Source organism: Chiloscyllium punctatum, chromosome 1 (genome assembly GCF_047496795.1).
Source record: "Chiloscyllium punctatum isolate Juve2018m chromosome 1, sChiPun1.3, whole genome shotgun sequence".
NCBI lineage: Eukaryota > Metazoa > Chordata > Chondrichthyes > Orectolobiformes > Hemiscylliidae > Chiloscyllium > Chiloscyllium punctatum.
Window position 1 is genome coordinate 56,426,599 of NC_092739.1, and position 20,908 is coordinate 56,447,506.

A 20,908-nucleotide genomic window follows, 5' to 3' on the forward strand; every position below is an offset into this window, starting at 1 on the left:
ACCACTCCCTCTTTTAAATGCTTTCTGATATCCAACAAATTGCCTCTGTGAACTGCTTTGGGACATTTTTAGTTAAAGTTGTGAAATCTATCAACTGAACTGGTGGCATTGTGGTAATTAACAGCCCTGTTGAGATGCAATACATACACTCCTGGGCTTATTCCTTTTCAAAACAAGTAGGCATCAGACTATAACAATATTACAACCATGGTACATCAGTGCTCAGTCATATTTTCAAATGGTCCTCTACCTCAGGCAACTGACTGTGTGGAGTTTGCACATTCTCCCCGTGTCTGCGTGGGTTTCCTCCGGGTGCTCCGGTTTCCTCCCACAGTCCAAAGATGTGCAGGTCAGGTGAATTGGCCATGCTAAATTGCCCGTAGTGTTAGGTAAGGGGTAGATGTAGGGGTATGGGTGGGTTGTGCTTCGGCGGGGCAGTGTGGACTTGTTGGGCCGAAGGGTCTGTTTCCACACTGTAAGTAATCTAATCTAATCTAATCATAACATTGAACAAATGCAAGTGGGAGATGGTTCATATTTAATTCTCGAGCATACATTGCTATCCAGCATGATTCGTAGAGTTATACACCACAGAAACAGACCAACCAGTCCACACCATCACATTCTCAAACTAAACTTGTCCCACCTGCCTGAGCCTGGCCCATATCCCTCCAAACTTTTCCTATTCACAAACTTATTCAAATGTCTTTTTGAGATTGTAACTGTACCTGCATCCACCACTTTTTCTGGCAATTCATTTCACACACTCATGCAAAAAAGTTGACCCCTCATCCTTTTTAAATCTTTCTCCTCTCAAATAAAATATGCCCCCCCTAGTTTTGAACACCCCCACCCTAGGGAAAAGACTCTTGTCATTCACCTTATCTATGTCCCTGATGATTTTATGATCCTCAATAAGGTTACCCTTCAACCTTCTACACTCCAATGAAAAAAATCCCAGCCTATCCAGCCTTTCTTTATAACTCAAACCGTCAATTCCTGGCAACATCCTGGTAAATCTTTTCTGAATCCTCTTCAGTTTAGTAATATCCTTCCTATAACAGGTCCCAGAGGATTGATTAATTTTTCCTTAAGCCCACTTCTTGCCTCTTGATACATTTGCTGACACACAGCCCAAAAAAAACCATGCAACCTTTCCCAATGACATAAACTAACTCACAAATTTACTTTTTTTACGTTATATCTGTATATTATATACAACTTTACATAAAAATCTTTGTTATTCACAAACTACATAGTTTACACATTCCATGTACTAGATTTTTTAGTGTTATGATCTAAGCTGATAGTGCTACTGGACAAGTTAGATTCCAGAACAAAAACCTGGCTTAATAGTTTTTTTTAGATTTAATTAGTAAACATGATGGTAATCACTGAGACATATTCACATGAGGCTGCAGAATTTCTTCAAAAACAGAACAAAACTTTATTATACAAAACAAGAAACAAAACAAATTATCGATATATTAACAAAAGATGGAATGATCTGAAAGTACAGAATAGAACAATTTCAATGTGTTTCTCTACAGTAATCATTCCAGAGATTCAAGTCTAATGAAAATACACCTCTATCTCAACACCTTAGGATTCTAGTTCTCTGATGTCAGACTGTTCCTTTTCTGCAGATTTTTGAGACAGTTTGATGAAACTTTTACAAATATGCCAACATAAACATTTCAAACTCTGTGAGATTAAACTTTCTCAGTTCTAATAACCTGCAGATTTCTAACTCAATCCTCCTGGTTTAGAAGCTTCACAAACTAACTTTCTGTTGAGGTTTTCCCATGACTTCATTTGTTCTAGAAGAGAAACTATAGATATCTAATCACAACATAGGAGCTTATAAAATGATTTTTTTTTTAAATCCTCCACTGAAAGCAAGCTAATGACTTTACATATTTAGTCTCAACCTTTGCAAAACAAACAGTATAAACATCTTTCCATAAACATTTTGGAGTGACCTGCTGTATGACAACTCTGGGATTAGGACAGTGATTCCCAAAGGGCTCCTTTTTTAAAGAAAACCCTTCACTAAAGTAACCAAAGCCCATGTGTCACTATTTCAAAAGCCATAAGTAAATAAATAAAGTTAAAAATCACGCAACACCAGGTTATAGTCCAACAGGTTTATTTGGAAGTACTAGCTTTCAGAGCGCTACTCTGTTATCAATCACATCAGGGTCATCGTTTTGTATACTTAAGAGGGAAATCAGGAGGGCAAAACGGGGACATGAGATAGCTTTGGCAAATAGAATTAAGGAGAATCCAAAGGGTTTTTACAAATATATTAAGGACAAAAGGGTAACTAGGGACAGAATAGGGCCCCTCAAAGATCAGCAAGGCGGCCTTTGTGTGAAGCCACAGAAAATAGGGGAGATACTAAATGAATATTTTGCATCAGCATTTACTGTGGAAAAGGATATGGAAGATATAGACTGTAGGGAAATAGATGGTGACATCTTGCAAAATGTCCAGATTACAGAGGAGGAAGTGCTTGATGCCTTGAAATGGTTAAAGGTGGATAAATCCCCAGGACCTGATCAGGTGTACCTGAGAACTCTGTGGGAAGCTAGAGAAGTGATTGCTGGGTCTCTTGCTGAGATATTTGCATCATCAATAGTCACAGGTGAGGTGCCGGAAGACTGGAGGTTGGCAAATGTGGTGCCACTGTTTAAGAAGGGCGGTAAAGACAAGCCAGGGAACTATAGACCGGTGAGCCTGACCTCAGTGGTGGGCAAGTTGTTGGAGGGAATCCTGAGGGACAGGATGTACATGTATTTGGAAAGGCAAGGACTGATTAGGGATAGTCAACATGGCTTTGTGCGTGGGAAATCATGTCTCACAAACTTGATTGAATTTTTTGAAGAAGTAACAAAGAAGATTGATGAGGGTAGAGCAGTAGATGTGATCTATATGGACTTCAGTAAGGCGTTCGACAAGCTTCCCCATGGGAGACTGATTAGCAAGGTTAGATCTCACGGAATACAGTGAGAACTAGCCATTTGGATACAGAACTGGCTCAAAGGTAGAAGACAGAAGGTGGTGGTGGAGGGTTGTTTTTCAGATTGGGGGCCTGTGACAGTGGAGTGCCACAAGGATCGGTGCTGGGCCCTCTACTTTGTCATTTACATAAATGATTTGGATGCGAGCATAAGAGGTACAGTTAGTAAGTTTGCAGATGACACCAAACTTGGAGGTACAGTGGACAGCGAAGAAGATTACCTCAGATTACAACAGGATCTTGATCAGATGGGCCAATGGGCTGAGAAGTGGCAGATGGAGTTTAATTCAGATAAATGCGAGGTGCTGCATTTTGGGAAAGCAAATCTTAGCAGGACTTATACACTTAATGGTAAGCTCCTAGGGAGTGTTGCTGAACAAAGAGACCTTGCAGTGCAGGTTTATAGCTCCTTGAAAGTGGAGTCGCAGGTAGATAAGATAGTAAAGAAGGTGTTTGGTATGCTTTCTGTTATTGGTCAGAGTATTGAGTACAGGAGTTGGGAGGTAATGTTGCGGCTGTACAGGACATTGGTAGGCCACGGGGTTGGAACATTGCAATTCTGGTCTCCATCCTATCAGAAAGATGTTGTGAAACTTGAAAGGGTTCAGAAAAGATTTACAAGGATGTTGCCAGGGTTTGAGGATTTGAGCTACAGGGAGAGGTTGAACAGGCTGGGGCTGTTTTCCCTGGAGCGTCGGAGGCTAAAGGGTGACCTTATAGAGGTTTACAAAACTATGAGGGGCATGGATAGGATAAATAGACAAAGCCTTTTCCCTGGGGTCGAGGAATCCAGAACTAGAGGGCATAGGTTTAGGTTGAGAGGGAAAAGATATAAAAGAGACCCACGGGGCAACTTTTTCATGCAGAGGGTGATACGTGTGTGGAATGAGCTGCCAGAGGATGTGGTGGAGGCTGGTACAATTGCAACATTTAAGAGGCATTTGGATGGGTATATGAATAGGAAGGGTTTGGAGGGATATGGTGCTGTACATCTCTATGACTCTATGACTCTAAGTCACAAGTCAGGTAGTTGATCTTGCTCCTGTAGTTACCTGATAAAGGAGCAGCACTTTGAAAGCTACTGCTTCCAAATAAACTTGTTGGTCTCTACCCTGGTGTTATGTGATTTTTAACTTTGTCCACCCCAGTCCAGCACAGACCTCTCCATAAAATAAATAAATTATTACTTTTCATCTCATTTATGTGTAGTAGAGGTTTTAGGAAAGCTGACTGGAGTAAGTTATTCAATAAAGTAGAATGGAGGAAAAATTGATTTCAGGTAAAGTAAGGAAACTGTGATGCCACACATTTTGGTTGATTAATGTGAAAAGACAATCTACAGTAAAATCATGACACTGAAAAGTAGAAATGAGCAAAGAGACTTTGGTTTCCATGTAGAACATTGTTTTAAATTTGGGGTTATCCTTTTAGGGCCAAGAAGAGAGAGATTTTATTTTCTTTCAGAGGGTTGTGTGACTTTGGACGTCTAGTGGAAGTGGGGTGATTGAATGGGCATGGAATCAAAGATTATTAGGGGTTGATAGGAATATGGAATTCAAAATACAGACCGATCAATCATGATCTCATTAAATGGTGGAATAGGCTCAAAGGCCTGAATGGTATATTTCTATTCCTATTTTGTATCTTTATATATCTATTAAATGAGAGTTACATCATTTTATAAATAGAGGCATAGAATGTAATTGAAATCACAAAATTACAAAACTTTGAAAAACCTTTGCTAGGCCTTAGTTGAAAGATTTCTGGACATGAGAGATGTAAAGGCCTTAGAAAATATACAGAAGCAAATTATGAGGATGTTACCATAGAAGGTGCACTTTGGTTGTGAAGAGAGTTGAAAACATTTGGGCCATCTGCCTTGGAAGATGACCTAACATGATTTTAAAAATAACAAGAGGATTTAATTGAATTGACAGAGAAAAGCTGTTCCTTCTGGCCCAACAAAGGTAGTGCTGGAGAAAAAAATTCAGGTCAGAGATCCTGTGCTTCCCTGGTTCCCAAGTACTTACCTAGAGGCAGGATCATTGCAGCACTGGCTACTTAGCCTATTTAGGGGCCCATTGGGGCAGGGTGAGAAAACTATTAGGATCTTCTCAGTGTGAGATTGGCCCTTGTGAATCAGAAAGGTGGTGGCATCTTGAATAAGGTCTTCCCTGTGTGACAGACCAGGATGGGAAAGATGAAGCAGAGGCATGGGCATCGATATTTCCAGTTAACCACCCAGCACAGACCAGCTGGAATGTGAACAACATGCTTTCATTGGCTTCTCCAGGACAATCATAACTGATATACAGGTTCTTACCCAGCATTAGGATTGCAGCCTTACCTGGAAAATTTAGCCCAGTAAGTTGAAATCCAATGTGCTGTATGAGCTACATAAGCAACAAAATGATTGAAAAGGAATGGGAAAATAACTTGCAATACATATCAAGGCAAATATGGTTATACATGTGATGAGAAGAAAAGTAATATAAGGCCCCATCAAAACAGATGCAGATGGGTCTATAATGAGGAAAAGGAAACTGTGTTAAAAAATTGCATCCGTTGTTATACTATAGAAAGTATTACATGTTTTGTTAAAATCCTTAACTGCATCAAGAATGCTAAGTGTGATATCTCTTTGCAATTGGAGAGGACTTTCCAAGAGATTTTCCTACATTGGTTTTAGATTTTTTTCTGTTTTGTTGCATCTCCTCAAAGATTGTATGACTTGTGTACAGCTAGAGTGTGGTGCTGGAAAAGCACAGCAGGTCAGGCAGCATCTGAGGAGCAGGAGAATCAATGTTTTGGGCATAAGCCCTTCATCAGGAATGAGGCTTGTGGGCTGAGAGATAAATGGGAGGAGGGTGGGGCTGAGAATGCAATAGGTAGATGAAGATGGGGAAAAGCTGATAGATCGAAGAGGAGGGTGGAGTGGATAAATGGGAATGATGATGGACACGTCAAGAGCTAGGTGCCGTGTTGGAGGCTTGGGACTGGGATATGGTGGGGGGAGGGGAAATGAGGTAATTGTTGTAATCCACATTAATCCCATGTGGTTGCAGGGTCCCAAGGTGGAATATTGGCATTCTTCCTCCAGGCATCAGGTGATTAGGGTTTGGCAATGGAGGAGGCCCAGGACCTGCATGTTCTTGGTGGAATGGGGGGGGGGAGTTGAAGTGTTCAGCCACAGGGTGGTGGGGTTGGTTGGTGAAATGATCCTCAAGTTGGCATCCTTCCACATTGGGACCCTGCGACCACACGGGATTAATGTGAATTTCACCATTTTACTCATTTCCCATCTCCCCGCCTTATCCCAGTCCCAAGCCTCCAACTCGGCACCGCCCTCTTGACCTGTCCATCATCTTTCCCATTTATTTGCTCCACCCTCCTCTCTGACCTATCACCTTCTCCCCCACCTTCAGCTACCTATTGTATTCTCAGCTACCTTCCCCCGCAGCACCACACCCCTCCCATTTATCTCTCAGCCTCCCAGCCCACAAGTCTCATTCCTGATAAAAGGCTTATACCTGAAATATCAATTCTCCTGCTCCTCAGATGCTGCCTAACCTGCTGTGCTATTCCAGCACAATAATCTTGACTCTGATCCCCAGCATCTGCAGTATTCACCTTCTCCTTGTGTACAAGTAGAACTATTACTGGACAGAACATGTTTAATGCACCTGGCTAATTAGAGATTAGATTACTTACAGTGTAGAAACAGGCCCTTCGGCCCAACAAATCCACACCAACCCTCTAAAGAGCAACCCACCCAGACCCATTCACCCCACGCTACAGGCAATTTAGCATGGCCAATTCATCTAAACTGCACATTTTTGGACCGTGGGAGGAAACTGGAGCACCTGGAGGAAACCCACACAGAATGTGCAAACTCCACTGAGGCAGGAATTGAACCCAGGTCTCTGGTACTGTGAGGCAGCAGTGCTAACCACTGTGCCACCGTGCCGCCCTTTTCTTTTTAGTACATTTATATTTCACATTGATTTAGTTTAACTTCAGTTCATGTATTGATAGACTGATGGAAATTAAGTTCCACTTGTTTCAAATTATTTTAATTCTTCTTCAGCATTTTATATTTTTACAAAATTTACTTACTTTTAAGCAGATCTTTATTTCCAAGAACAGTTAAAACATTAAATAATGATTCTTCAGAAATCCATTCCTTATTAACAAAGCATCTTGCAAATTTCCAAAAGCAATGTTGTGTCCAATGCACTATATATGTAAGAACAGTAAGAATAATTTTATGAATTTGCAGTCCCAGAATAAAGATTCGCACATTAGAAGTGTAAATAGGGACTTCAGACATAGATACCTGCTCTCACAATTTTATTAACTGGAAAATCAAACAAGCATTGAGCTCATTTCACCACATGCCCTTCTTGAATGTTATTCATAAAACAAGCCCTCATGATCTTTTCACTGAGTTCTACATTCTGAATTGCAGACTGTATGGAAAGGGCATCAAATGTACAGACACAACAATTTCAAAAACCATAGTCCTTAACCTGGAGATTCAGATTTCCCAGAGTTTCTATTAAATTTAATATCAGAACCTGACTTTCAAAAAATTCTCAACTTCTCATCCATAGCCAGCCAGAGTGAAAGTTGGTTCACTAAACCTTGTGTAAGTAGACCTGCGGCTCCAGTCTGCAGCCAGGGTCCTAACATTAATCAAGAGTAAAGTGACCAGGAGAAGGATTCAGATAGTTGGTGTAGAATTTTAGCCGGCGTTGTATCAATATTACTGGCACATTTTGGAAGCTACAGATAGTCTGAAAGCGGATACAATACTAGAACAAACTGGTGAATGTTTGTTAACTATTTATGCTATGTGCAGAAAGGTGGTTGAGCTGGACTTCAGTAGAACCTACTTTCATCAACACCAAGTCTCATATGATCTGACATACTGATGCTATTAACTATTAATATAATCACATATACTTTAAGGGAGGTGGATGATTGGTCAGATCATTGGAAGGTTTATGGGTTTATTTGTTGGTCTAGCAGAAACACTACTGTTCCACTAACGCACAAGCAGTACTGCAAAATAATCTGTTCATTCCACCCATGCCTTTATGTCTCCTTTAAGTTGCCAGTTTTCCTGAGAACCAAACAAAATCTGGCCTATAGGTGAAATAATGCAAAAGAATATTAAAATAGAGGCACACAATGTTTAAAGAATTGACAGGCACATTGAGAATGGGTTGGTCACTCCCCTCTGCCCCACCTTCCAGCCCTATGCTCCTCCGTTAAATTGTAGCAGTGGGTTGATGTTTGGCGTTAGTTTTAGTCCTCATCACTTTACCATCATAGACCTCATGATGCGAGATTATAAATATCTCAAGTAATCCTCAATAAGTCCAAGATATAAATCCAGAAGAACCATGTCCAGTGCCCAACAATATTTATATCAACCATCTTAATGAATGCTAAGGCCGAGTGCGCCAATTCATTGTTGGAAGCTCTGTGTTAAATGTGGAGGAAGTATTATAATTTGCATAGCAACAATAAAGAAGATAAAATATGATATGGTTGCCTAATTTTGAAAGATGTAGCCCAGAAATGCATATTTTGTAATAGAGTATTGAATTTGAATTTGGCTTTGGACCTTAAGTCATAGAAGTTATAAAAATACTTAAACTCAACAAATGTAGTGACAGATTTGATAAATGAAGCAGTGAATTATTGATGATTGCATGTTATATAATTGTAGCTTCTACCAAATACATTCTTGCTGTTTTTGGCAGATGGTGCATTAGTCAGCAAAATAACATGTCAAACAATACAACAGCAATGAATTTGTTACTTTAGAAAGAGAAATCAGAAATTGTGTGGGAAATGTTTCTATCTTGTGTCCAGGCAATGACTTATGTCCTGGAAAATCATCTCTAATGTGTACAAGGAAGTGGACCATGAATAAATAAATAATACCATCTTACCATTCCCAATAAGGTTGTCTTCAGTTAAAATCAAAGGTGTAGAAATCATGGACTGATCACACCAGCAAATACCAATATAGGAAGAAAGCAATATTTTCTGTGATTTACTGGTGAGAAGACTCATACAAAGAAGCAGTCACCAACCACATTTTATGTCTATCTGGGAAACCAATAATGGGAGGCCCAGATACTACTACAAGCCACCAAAACTTCTCAGAGAGTGGTGGATTCTGGCTACAAAGTTTAACAATCCTGGAAGAATGATTGAAATAGAGAATACACACATGAACAAGACTGTCCATGGACCTCCAATAACAGCCAGATACACATTCACCGAAACATCATCCAAGCGCCAAAAGGAAAACCAAGCCTTAAATTTTAGACTTCCTTTAGATGCTTTCTTGATCTCCTCAAGCTATCTGACTTGTTTAGGGACCAGGCATGAGACTGACATCCAGTGTTTTTATGGCCACTGGGTCTTGTCATGTCCTACTCCCTCTCGTTACAATTGCAGAGCTGACACTATCCTGCTACATCCGTTAGTAAACACGTGAAACTGTGGGAGCAGTAAATGGGTCACTGTCACCTTTTTTCTGACTGTATGCCTAAGGATTAGGTGTTCCCAAGACCAAATGGCAAGAAAAACGTCTCAATGGTCCTAGAAAATTACTTGGTAAAGATTGTCTATCTTAACATTATTTGTAGCTGCTAAGGTTTTTGGTAACAAGGAAATTGTTGTTATAGACCTTAACCAACAGAAATCCAGCCTTAAATCTTGGCTAAATAAAAATTAGAGCATTTGGTCCCATTTCTCTGTTGTCATAATGAAGCACCTATGTCAACCAAAAGTTGGACTGGATGATATCCAAAATTAGATTTGAATAATATTGCGGGTGTCTCATAAGTGCTAGGTATAGATCATAAAAGATGCAAAACTCCTCAGCTTTTGGTGGTACTGCTACTGCTGAATCCCCACATCTAACACCCTGGGTAGGTAAGAAGGCACAAAAATGAGGCACATCAAAACTGGGAGAAAGTGAGGACTATAGATGCTGGAGATCAGAGTCAAGAGTGTGGTACTGGAAAAGCACAGCAGGTCAGGCAGTATCCGAGGAGCAGGAGAATTGAGGTTTCCTGATGAAGGGCTTATGCCTGAAACACCAATTCTCCTGCTTCTCGGATGCTACCTGACCTGCTGTGCTTTTCCAGCACCACACTCGCGATCCACATCAAAACTGTCACTATAAGCGCAATTTAGAGACTATGGATCTTCACATTTTGAAGGGACTGAGTGTGTGGGCTCTGACAAGATTTGTGGCAGAATCAGACGCAAAGTCCAGAGACCTAACTCAATATCTTGCATTATCTTTTTGCTTTTGATAAGCTGCATGATGAGTTTCCCATTAGGCAACAACGAGGGTTTGTCGATTATTCGGCACCTAATACAACTCAATAATATTGATTTCCCTACCTTACTGAAGGCATCAAACAAGTCTGGCATCAAGAAAATCCAACTAGATAATCAGAACAAGTTTCTGATTAATTCAACTCACTGCTTGCTCCAAAGGACCTCCATGTTGGACTCCAGGCGCCAAATCTCAGAGCATGCTCCGTGAACTCCAACCACACACCCCATGTACATGGTCATTGGCATCCAAATGTGCCAGCTACTAGGAACTCAAATGACACATCTTTGATTCACTCAAAGGACTCTTCAGTGCTGCACCTTGGGCAACACCAAGAACTATTTTTGCATTACTGCAGCAAGGAAGCTGTGCTCAAGGACATATACCCTGCCCATGTTCTGGTCCATGTTGCATCTCACAGCTTTTCACTAATAGCATTCACTCACTCCAAGCCTACTTGAGTGCCCACATCATCCGTACCTTGTCTCTACATGCTTTATCTTCTCAGCCGGAGCTGCCATGCTCATGTTACTCCTGTCTTGCCTGGCCAGTTAGTGCAGGGACATAAGCAGGAAGTTTGTCATGATTGTCAGCAGATCTCAGTCACATCAAGAGGGATGGCCTTTTCTCAGCATGTTCTGGCACAGTAAATCAAACAAATGGCTCTGATACCAGTACAGGAGCTTTAATACAACCAGTCAGCCACTCAAGGTCAAAGTTAGGATCCTATCGACATAATGAATGAGGAGTCAAGAGTTAGGTAGTCCACTATTCGTCTTGACTCTTTCTGCCCTATTGTAAGCTGTTTTCCTTCTGGAATGAGATGCGGGTGTTAAAGGAGATAAAAGTGAATGCCAAAGCTGCTATTTTGCTGTGGATAGGGAAGTGTCCCAAGCAAGTGAAAAGGTAGCGCAGAGAGCATGCAGCGTTAGTGGTGTCATGAGTTGAAATGTGAGAGTGCGTGCAAATGAGGTTACATATTGTAGGCAATAGTAAGAAAGGAGAGTGTAAGTTGAGGTAGATACAATAGCAGAGAAAGAGTGAGTGTTAGATCCTGGAGAGAAGATGGTGGGGTTTATGTTGATGTTGTGGAGAAGGTCCATGCTGGCATGTTCTGGTGTCATGTCTTTCTTCATCAGTCCTATTCACCATCCCATTCAGCAGAGCCAACCGGAAGGCACATTACCAAACTCCCTATGTCGGCATGTCACGGACAAATGTGTAGGACACCATTCTGTCTTGCCATACATTTCTGTTCCTTCAGTGTCACTGGATCAGTGACCTTGAATTGTATACCCAACATCAACGTGAAAGCACTGTCATGAGAAGAATTTCAGCTGTGTAAGGAGTAGGCCCGCCAACACCTTCTCAAGCCCACTCGGCTTTTGCATTAAAACTGGCCTTGACAGCACGGACTGCATCCCTACAATCAAAGAAAAAGTAAAAGGGACTCTTGTAGAATGAAACGGTACAGTGACCAGTAATCTACAAAGTTCTCTAGTGGCTGACTCATGGCTGCACAATCCATAAGTAATCTCGACTCAAGCACTTAGGAATCCTTATTGAAATTTAATGAATTCAAATTGGATGTTTTGGCAAATTGTGGCCATCTGGAAAATTGCAGAACAACATACAGTAGCACGATGGGCATAAAGGTGATATAAAGTTCAATGGAAACAAATGTGAAGTAGTATGTAAGATTATTTCTTATATTATAATATTTTACTTGGAGTAGAGGAGCTCAGGGATTCAGAGTACAGATGTACATTACATCACTTAATTAGATGAGGAGGTGATATACCTACGTCTCATCACCATACCAGCCCTGGCAGAGTCAAGTTCCTGGTGGAAATTTGACCATCTTGCCCAGCCAATAATTCCTATGTGGAGAATTTCTTTTTAAATTTGAGGGCCTCAAATTGATATTACTGGGATTGAGCCAGCTGCAGTTTGTCTCTCACTGTGTGGTGTTTATGATAGCTGCTACCCTGCAGACAGCTTGTCAGCTTAGAGAAAGTCTGAGAGTTCCTTGCTCCAAAGCCAAATCAAGACACTGGATATTAGATAAGCAGTGTCCATTAGGAAAACACCCTCCTGATCTTTTGTTTCTGATATGCCCACACTCTTCCTAGCCATGACTCCCTGCTTGAGCGACAACCCTTCACATTATTTACCTTTCTCTTATGTCCTCCCTGAGTTCTGGGTCTCTGAGGGTACTCTTTCATCAGCATCCTTAGTGACATTACTGAGCATGAGCAGCTCTCACTGGAGGGAATCTCTTCCCCAGGAGTTTAGATTCCAGGGGAAGGCTACCACAGGCCTTGCTGATGCTTGGGTATGTGGCTTACTGGGTCTGTGGATATGTGGGTATGTGGCTTCCCAGGTCTTCCCTGGAAGAGGCAGTGTATGTCTCTTGCAGCTCACAAACTGGCAGATGTGACCCCTGACACCAGCCATCAGTAGAAGTGATAGCTCAAAGATATAAAGGTGATGAGAAAACAAATTAAACCATTGGATATAGATCCAAGCCACACATTCCAGAAGTTAGTACAAAATGCTGATTTTAGATAACATCTGTGAAATTGGGTACAAGCTGAGTAAGGACATAAAAGGAAAGAACTGAAAGGATAATGGTTGACCTAGTTAAAGATTAATGATTATAATTAAGTAAATAGTGACAAAAGTTTTCCACTGATTAGTCAGCTGTAATGAAAGAGCACACATTTATGTTGACATGCAGAGAAATGAAAGGTGATTACTTTTTTTCTTAGTGTATATTTGGAATTCTGTGCTTCAAATGTTTGAAGTGAAGTTCGCTATTTCTTTTATAAATGAATCTGGTGCTCAAAAATACTTGTAAATTGCAGTGCAAAGTACATGACAGATTGGGATTAAGCTAAATGTAAGTTATGGAGAAATATCCCTGTGCTAACCTGATAATCCAAATCTCAAGTTTATAAATTATAATTTTCTATGATCCCAAGACTAGTTTGTATGTACATTTCTAGCCGTTATGATGTTTCAAACATTTATCATGTCAAACTGGAAAGAATCGAAATACATCAATCTGCCTGAAACAGAAATTCCTGCTAATCCCACCCATTACAGACAGGCTGGTCAGCCATCTCAACAGCATACAAAGAACTTCTTTAAATCCTACTGTAGAGCTAAATACACAGGCTGGTTGGAACATTTAAACTTCTTTTTTATTGTTTCATGCATCACAGAAAGAGAGATGCAACCATCCAGAAACTAACTGCTCACTTAAGAACTCAGCGACATCTTCTGGCTCCACACACAGGTAACCACTTTAGTCCCTAATGGGTGCTACTCTTTCCCTTATCCCTAATATACATATAAAATGCACTTGTATTTTCCTTAATGTTACCCACCAGTTTTTTTAAATGTCTCCTTTGTAGTCTCCTAATTTTTTTTATAAGCAACCCTTTACTTTCTATCCTCCTCAAAGATATCTGCTATTTTGAGTCTTTGATATCTACTATAACCTTCCTTTCATTTCCTTACCCAATTCTGCGCATCTTTGACATCCACAATTCTTTGGAATTAGTTGATCCTTTTGCCTTTTATGGGAACACTGTCATTATAGAACTATATCTCATGTGGATTTTCCTGCATGTAGCTGCTCCAGTCCAGATCTTGTCTTATTAAAATCGGCCTTCCCCCAATTATATTCATTCCATCTTTGCCCTTATCCATAATCATCTCAAATTTTACTGAATTATGGTCACTATCTCCAAAATGGTCCCCCTCTGCCTAGTTTTGTTCACTATATATTTGTAGGAATTGCACCCATTATCAGAAATCAACACAGCCTTCTGTCAAAGAAAGCTAGCAGGTATACACTCCTTTCAACTCCTTACCACTGCCCTTGTCTAGCTTCTTTCACCAAGGTAAATAAGAAGTTAAAATGTATCATATATGGTGAACATAGTTCAGCAGTGGAAATTACTCATGACAAAAAAAGAGCCAATTCAAAGTCTGCCTATCCAAATGAGTTGTGTAAATTGTGCTAACAACAAGTAAGCCAGCTAATATAGTGCTTATTCAGGAAGAATATTTTATTCTATAAGATTGCTTAAAACTTGGACATTTGTACTTATTACCTAACATTACATGTTAGAATTGTAATATGCATATCCTAAACTTAGAATATATATTAATAATGAACAAGAGCTCATTTCATAAATATTTTGCTACTGCAGATCATGTACTGATAGTAAAAGGAAAGCACATTTCTAAAATTACTTTGTTATAGTCAATAAATATACTTTGTTTTTGAGGTTAGCAATTTCAAAATGACAGTGAATGCAACTGCATCTTTGACAGATAACGGGGAAAATTACGTGTTTCAGCTTTTCCCAGGAAGAAAATCAGCAGACACAGAAAGGCAAGACTGCCCAACTGTTCAGGTTCCATGGCTCTGTTTTCTTCTAATGATATAGTTGATTTTTTGTTCAATATTTTATATTCACTCAAACTTTCTCTGCTTTTACTTCAAAAGATTCAATAGCAATCTAACTCACCTATTTGGATTCAATGTCTTTCTATTAAGTTACAGACTCAAATCAACAATTGCGTGCTCAAAGATTTGAGTGCTACCTTTAAAACTTGCAGCAATTAAAAAATCCATTCGATCTGTAGATACAGCAGTAAAAGACCGAGGGGCCTGTACATACATTTCTTCAAATTTTGTGAATGCTTTCTTTTGATTGTCCCAAATATAAATCTGAGAGAAAGTGTAGTCACTTCCTACGATCAAATAGTGTCGATCATTAAATGAAAATGGCTGCAGTATCATTGACCCTCTTGAAGGAAGATCTTGAACTTCAACAAAATGTGTTGTATTCCATTTCATAATTTTAGAATCTCCAATAAATTTTGTCAGGCAGATGAACAGATCATTTTTAATTCTAAAACTTTCCACAGCTATAACATCCTCCATATGTTGCATTGTACTTTGTTGAACAAACTGTTTTGTTTTTTTGTTCCATTCAAAGATGGTTGGATCTTGTGACTGACTTGTTAATATTAAACATGATTTCCCATCAATATTGACATACTCTGAGTCTGTGTCTCTGAACCATTCATGCAGAGTCTGATAAGGATAAAATCCTTTGCCGCTCCATTTATATATTGTTGATAACCCAGCTTTTGAACTGTCGACTATTATGAAGAACCATTCATTTTCAATCTGGAATGCCTCAATATCATTTGGCTTTGAAATCTGAGAAACGTTGATCTCTTGAAATTTCACAAATTTGGTCCAGCTCTCATTATATTTGTAAATGACAGAATTACCAAAGAGTTTTGCAACTATCACAAAGACTTGTTCTTGAATAGGTATTGCTTTACATCCAACTATCGATTGACCTGTAAAAGTAGTACAGAGCTGTTATCTCATATTGCATTCATTAGGTAAGGCCACGCAATGCCAAATACACACACCTCAATAAATGTGAAAGATGTGTTGATGAACACTTCTTTCAAAAAGGGCCTTTTTACATAAAGAGGCTGTATACCAGTGAGAGAGAGAGAGAGAGAAAGAAAGACATTGAAGAGGCTGCTCAAAATAATATCGAATTGCAGTTATGCATGCTTTTAATGCAGTAAAGCAGCCCACGTGCTTTTCAGGAACAAATTTGACATCAAGTTATACAAAGCTATATTAGGACAGATGACTGAAAACTTAACCAAAAAAGTTTTACAGGCCAATTTAAAAACAGAAGGAGAGGTGGAAACAAAAGGGTTTGGGAGACCAGCTGAAAATACAGCTATCGACAGGAGTGCAATGTTTATTAAGTTACAGATCAAATCACTCAAAAATTGGGAATGCAGCAGTGGTCAGAATTGGAGGAACATGAAGATCCTTCACAGGTAGTAGGTCTGGAGGAAGAGCGGTTATGGAGATAAGGAGAGGGGAGAACATGGTTCTGCTTAGAGAGATGTGCTTTCTTCCCATATTTTAGTTCCTTTTAAAAAACAAAACATTGAATTTTGAAGCAACCAGCCACTAATTATCTGATTATCACATATTATATTCACAATCTGAATCATAACAGCTATTAAGCATTGGGAGATGCAGATAGAAAAACACACACACACATACAATTCTGAAAGGATGAGCCTTTTTCATTCACTTTTGAAACTGTCTCAAACCTAATCCATTTCCTTAGATCAGCTGTTGTTACCATCACTGAGGCATGGTGATTCATAATTTTGAGATGGATCCAGCCAGTAACTGGCTGCAACATTACTTAGACACCAGTGCTGCAGTACCAGCTGGACTGATTGCCAGTTAAAGGAGCATAAAGGCCCAAAAGAGCAGTATATCAGCAGAGATCTAGGCCTACAAAACAAAACTAGTAGACATTAGTTTGTAGGAAGAGAAGGTCTTGTGGGGACCAAAGGCCATTACCATAATTTCTGACCTTTCTGGTATCATTCTCTTAAATTATGAGAATCTCCACAGACACCAGGACATCCCAATTATGAAACCTAAAATCCTGTTGCATTTCTTTCATGGCTTTATTGACCTGTACTCACAATCAGAAAGACTTATGGTTTTGGAACTTTGTATTATTTACATCATAGAGTCATAGAGATATACAGCACAGAAACCAATCCTTGGTCCAACTCGTCCATGTCCACCAGATATCCTAAATAAATTTAGTCCCATTTGCCAGCATTTGGCCCATTTCCTTCTAAAGTCTTCCTATTCATATACCCAGCCAGATGTCTTTTAATTGTTGCAATTGTACCAGCCACCACTACTTCCTCTGGCAGCTCATTCCATACACGCACACCCTCTGTGTGAATAATTTCCCTCTTAGGTCCTTTTAAATCTTTCCCCTCTCACCTTAAACCTGTAGTTTTGGACTCCCCTACCCTGTAAGAAGACCTTGTCTATTTACCTTAGCCATGCCCCTCGTGATTTTATAAATCTCTTTATAAAGGACCTTTATAAAGGGCATCCCTCAGCCTCCAACGCTCCATGGAAAATAGCCCCAGTCTATTCAGCCTCTCCCAATAGCTCAAACTCTCCAACCCTGACAGCACCCTTTCAAGTTTCACAATATTCTTCCTAGAGCAGGGTGTCCAGAATTGCAAGCAGTATTCCAAAAGTGGTCTAACCAATGTCCTGTACAGCCGTAACATGACCTCCCAATTCCTATCCTGACCAAAAACATACCAAACACCTTTTTCACCCTATCTACCTGTGACTCCACTTTCAAGAAGCAATAAATCTACACCCCACAATCTGTTTGTTCAGGAACACTCCCCAGGACCTTCCCATTAAGTGTATAAGTCCTGCCCTGATTTGCCTTTCCAAATGCATCACCTCACATTGATCTAAATTAAACTCCATCTGCCATTCCTCAGCCCATTGGCCCGTGACAAAGTCTGCATAACAATTCTTTTCACATTCAGTCTGTTGATGTGTTACATTGAGGGTTTTGTCAAATTGTTGAAACTATTATTGCTCTGTTGACATCTAGACTTTGTGCACACTGTCTGTGTTCAAAGGATTTCATGTTCACGTTTTGGTTTGCTGTCAACATCAGCTGTAAGGCAGGCCTCTGCATCAAACAATTTGGGAAACCCACATTAATGACCCTCATGAATATTTAGCATACACTGCATTTGCACTTCCTGGCTACCAGTTGTAAAATGCTGCTGACTGAGTCTTGAAACTCAGTTACATCTTCACTCTGAGACTCAGACTGGTATATAATGGGAGAATCTCAAAATGAGATGGCAAATTGAACTAAGATTGAGTGCAAATTATATATAAAACAGTAATAATATATCCACATTGCTTTCTAATAATTTTCCACAAATATATAATCCAGGAAGTGTGGAACTCGAAATACTGACATTAATTAGTTTGGTTTATAAATTCATATTCTTTCATTTTCATTTCCCACCTGACGACTCCACTTGGAGGCTGGAATTCTTCCCTATGTTTGACTTGCTACTGATATAGATTTTTGATTCATTATCCTCATTTGTGTTTAATTATTCATTCTTAAAAACTGAAGCATATTGAAATAGTCCTTTAGCAGTTCCTACCTCATGGCTACTATCATTCTGACTGAATCACAGATAATGCAGAGATGACAAAATCAAATCCAGTGTATTGGATATTCTGATGTAATGTACACAACCTTGATTTTACAGTCAAGAGTTAGCCAGCAAAACATTGTTTATACAAAGTCACATCACTGGCTTATAAATTGTATAAATCTACACAAATGCATTATCAATGGCCAGCCTAGCACAATTGACTAGAAAAATGTAATTAAGACTTCAGTAAATCCTGAACTGAAATATGACATTATTAGCATAACCCTGACATCCTCCCCTCCAAAAGCTGAGGGTTGATTTGGAAGTGCAGTGCAGTCCAGTGACACCGAAGCTCCTTTATACATCACCAACATGGGTGACTCTACAGAGCAAATGGCAGAAGACAAAATGTTATCCTATTCTCACTTGATTTTAATGCACGTGGACTTTCCAACAGTGATGGATGGATATCAGGATCTGAGACCCTCCTTGATGTTTTTTCTCTCACCTGGGCAACAAACACCCATTGTGGGTCTTTCACTGGTATCTGAGCTGAAATCAACAATGCAGCACACAGCAAGGATCAGCTCAGCTCACAGCAGGGCCCGACTCAGCACAGAAAAGAGATCAACACAACAAATAGCAGGGATCAACTCAGCTCATGGCAGGGATCAAAAAAGCACATGGCAGGGGCAACTCTGCACAACAAAGATCAATCTTAGCCTATCTACCAAGATGAGAAAGTATTTTATTACATGTGAAGTGTTTCAGTATATCTCTAAGGGATGTTAGAAATCACACAACACCAGGTTACAGTCCAACAGGTTTATTTGGAAGCACTGGCTTTCAGAGTGTTGCTTCTTCATCAGGTCCTGAAAGAACGTCTCCAGGACACCTCCATCAATCAACCCCACTGCCCTGTGGCCGAATGTTTTAACTCCCCCTCCCACTGTGCCGAGGACATGCAGATTCTAGGCCTCCTCCACCACCACTCCCTCACCACCCAACGCCTGGAGGAAGAACGCCTCATCTTCCGCCTCAGAACACTTCAACCCCATGGCATCAATGTGGACTTCACCAGGTTCCTCATTTCCCCTCTCCCCACCTTATCCCAGTTCGAACCTTCCAGCTCAGCACCATCCTCATAACCTGTCCCACCTGTCAATCTTCCTTCCCATCTATCTGCTCCACCCTCCTCTCTGACCTATTACCTTCACTCCCACCTCCATCTACCTATTGCACTCTCAGCTACCTTCTCCGCAGCCTCACCCCGTCCCATTTATCTCTCCACCCCAGAGTCTCTCAGCCTCATTCCTGATGAAGGGCTTTTGTCCGAAACGGCAATTTTCCTCCTCCTCAGTTGCAGTCTGACCTGCTGTGGTTTTTCAGCACCACTCTAATCTTGACTCTCATCTCCAGCATCTGCAGTACCCACTTCTGCCTAATTAATTTTTCACTTTGTCCACCCTAGTCCAACAATGGCTCCTCCACTTCTAAAAGATGTGACAAGGCTCGTTCCTTCCTTCCCTGTTTGTATGGCTGAGGGCCAGATAACACCATGTGGTCACGTACGACATTAAAATATTAACAGGGATTCAAATAAGTTATGCACAAATACATTTAATAGCCATTACTTAGATTCATACGTACCAGTTATATTGTCATAACTTCTAAAATTCATCTCAATGTAGCTCCATTCAAGTACTCTGCAGTTTCCTACATTAGGTTCGGCAATTGCTACATACACATCATCCTTAAAAGAGAATGTGTTCACAGATATAGACTCATATGGTAAGACCTGGTGCAGCACAAACTCTGCAAAATAAAAACATTTTTTTACTGGTCGTTATTACATAAATATCACCATAACTGATTTACCTTCTACTACCGAATCATTCTACCTACAGTGTTAAGCACATAATTGCCTTCATGATTTTAATGTTAAGTCAGCCTTCTTGCAATTTCTATGTCAAGGTCATAAAAATAGATTTTGTTTTCTGGAAGCTCTGTGTGGTTTGGAAGCCATAGCTATCACATGCTGGTTTTCTGATTTGAGGTTCTACCACTTTGCTTCTTATCTCCTCAGTTATAGACCAGGAATACTATTATTATCATTCTGTTTGATACATAAAAGGTACAATTCTCAGATGTATTTTCATTTTCAGCATTTTGGCACGGTTAATTAATGTACACAGACATGACAATCTAAAATAATTTGAAAAAATAATTTAACTTCATAACCTTTGGATAATTATTCAGAAAAATATAAATAAGAAGATTTTACAGTTTGGTTTAGAGGAAGAATTGTAAAATAAAATTATGCTCATCTTAAAGATACGAAACAGTTTCTGACATTATGAATTTTGCTCTGTCAAACAAAGAGTAAAACAGACAATAATACTCTGTGATCTTTGTCTTATGCAGAACTAAAA

The 20,908-nt window shown here is 39.8% G+C and overlaps 1 protein-coding gene across 2 annotated transcripts in view; it reads right to left on the reverse strand.

Annotated features, from left to right (window-relative positions):
* Positions 1 to 14,502: 14,502 nt before the first annotated feature.
* Positions 14,503 to 20,908, reverse strand: part of lgi2a (leucine-rich repeat LGI family, member 2a) — a 39,661-nt gene continuing 33,255 nt past the window's right edge. For both annotated transcript variants that reach the window (XM_072579475.1, XM_072579485.1), the window contains 2 exons: positions 20,127 to 20,291; positions 14,503 to 15,782 (listed from right to left, as the gene is read on the reverse strand). In XM_072579475.1, coding sequence (XP_072435576.1) covers positions 14,965 to 15,782; positions 20,127 to 20,291 — 983 coding nt within the window. In that variant the 3' untranslated portion in view covers positions 14,503 to 14,964. The remainder of the gene's footprint in view (positions 15,783 to 20,126; positions 20,292 to 20,908) is intronic.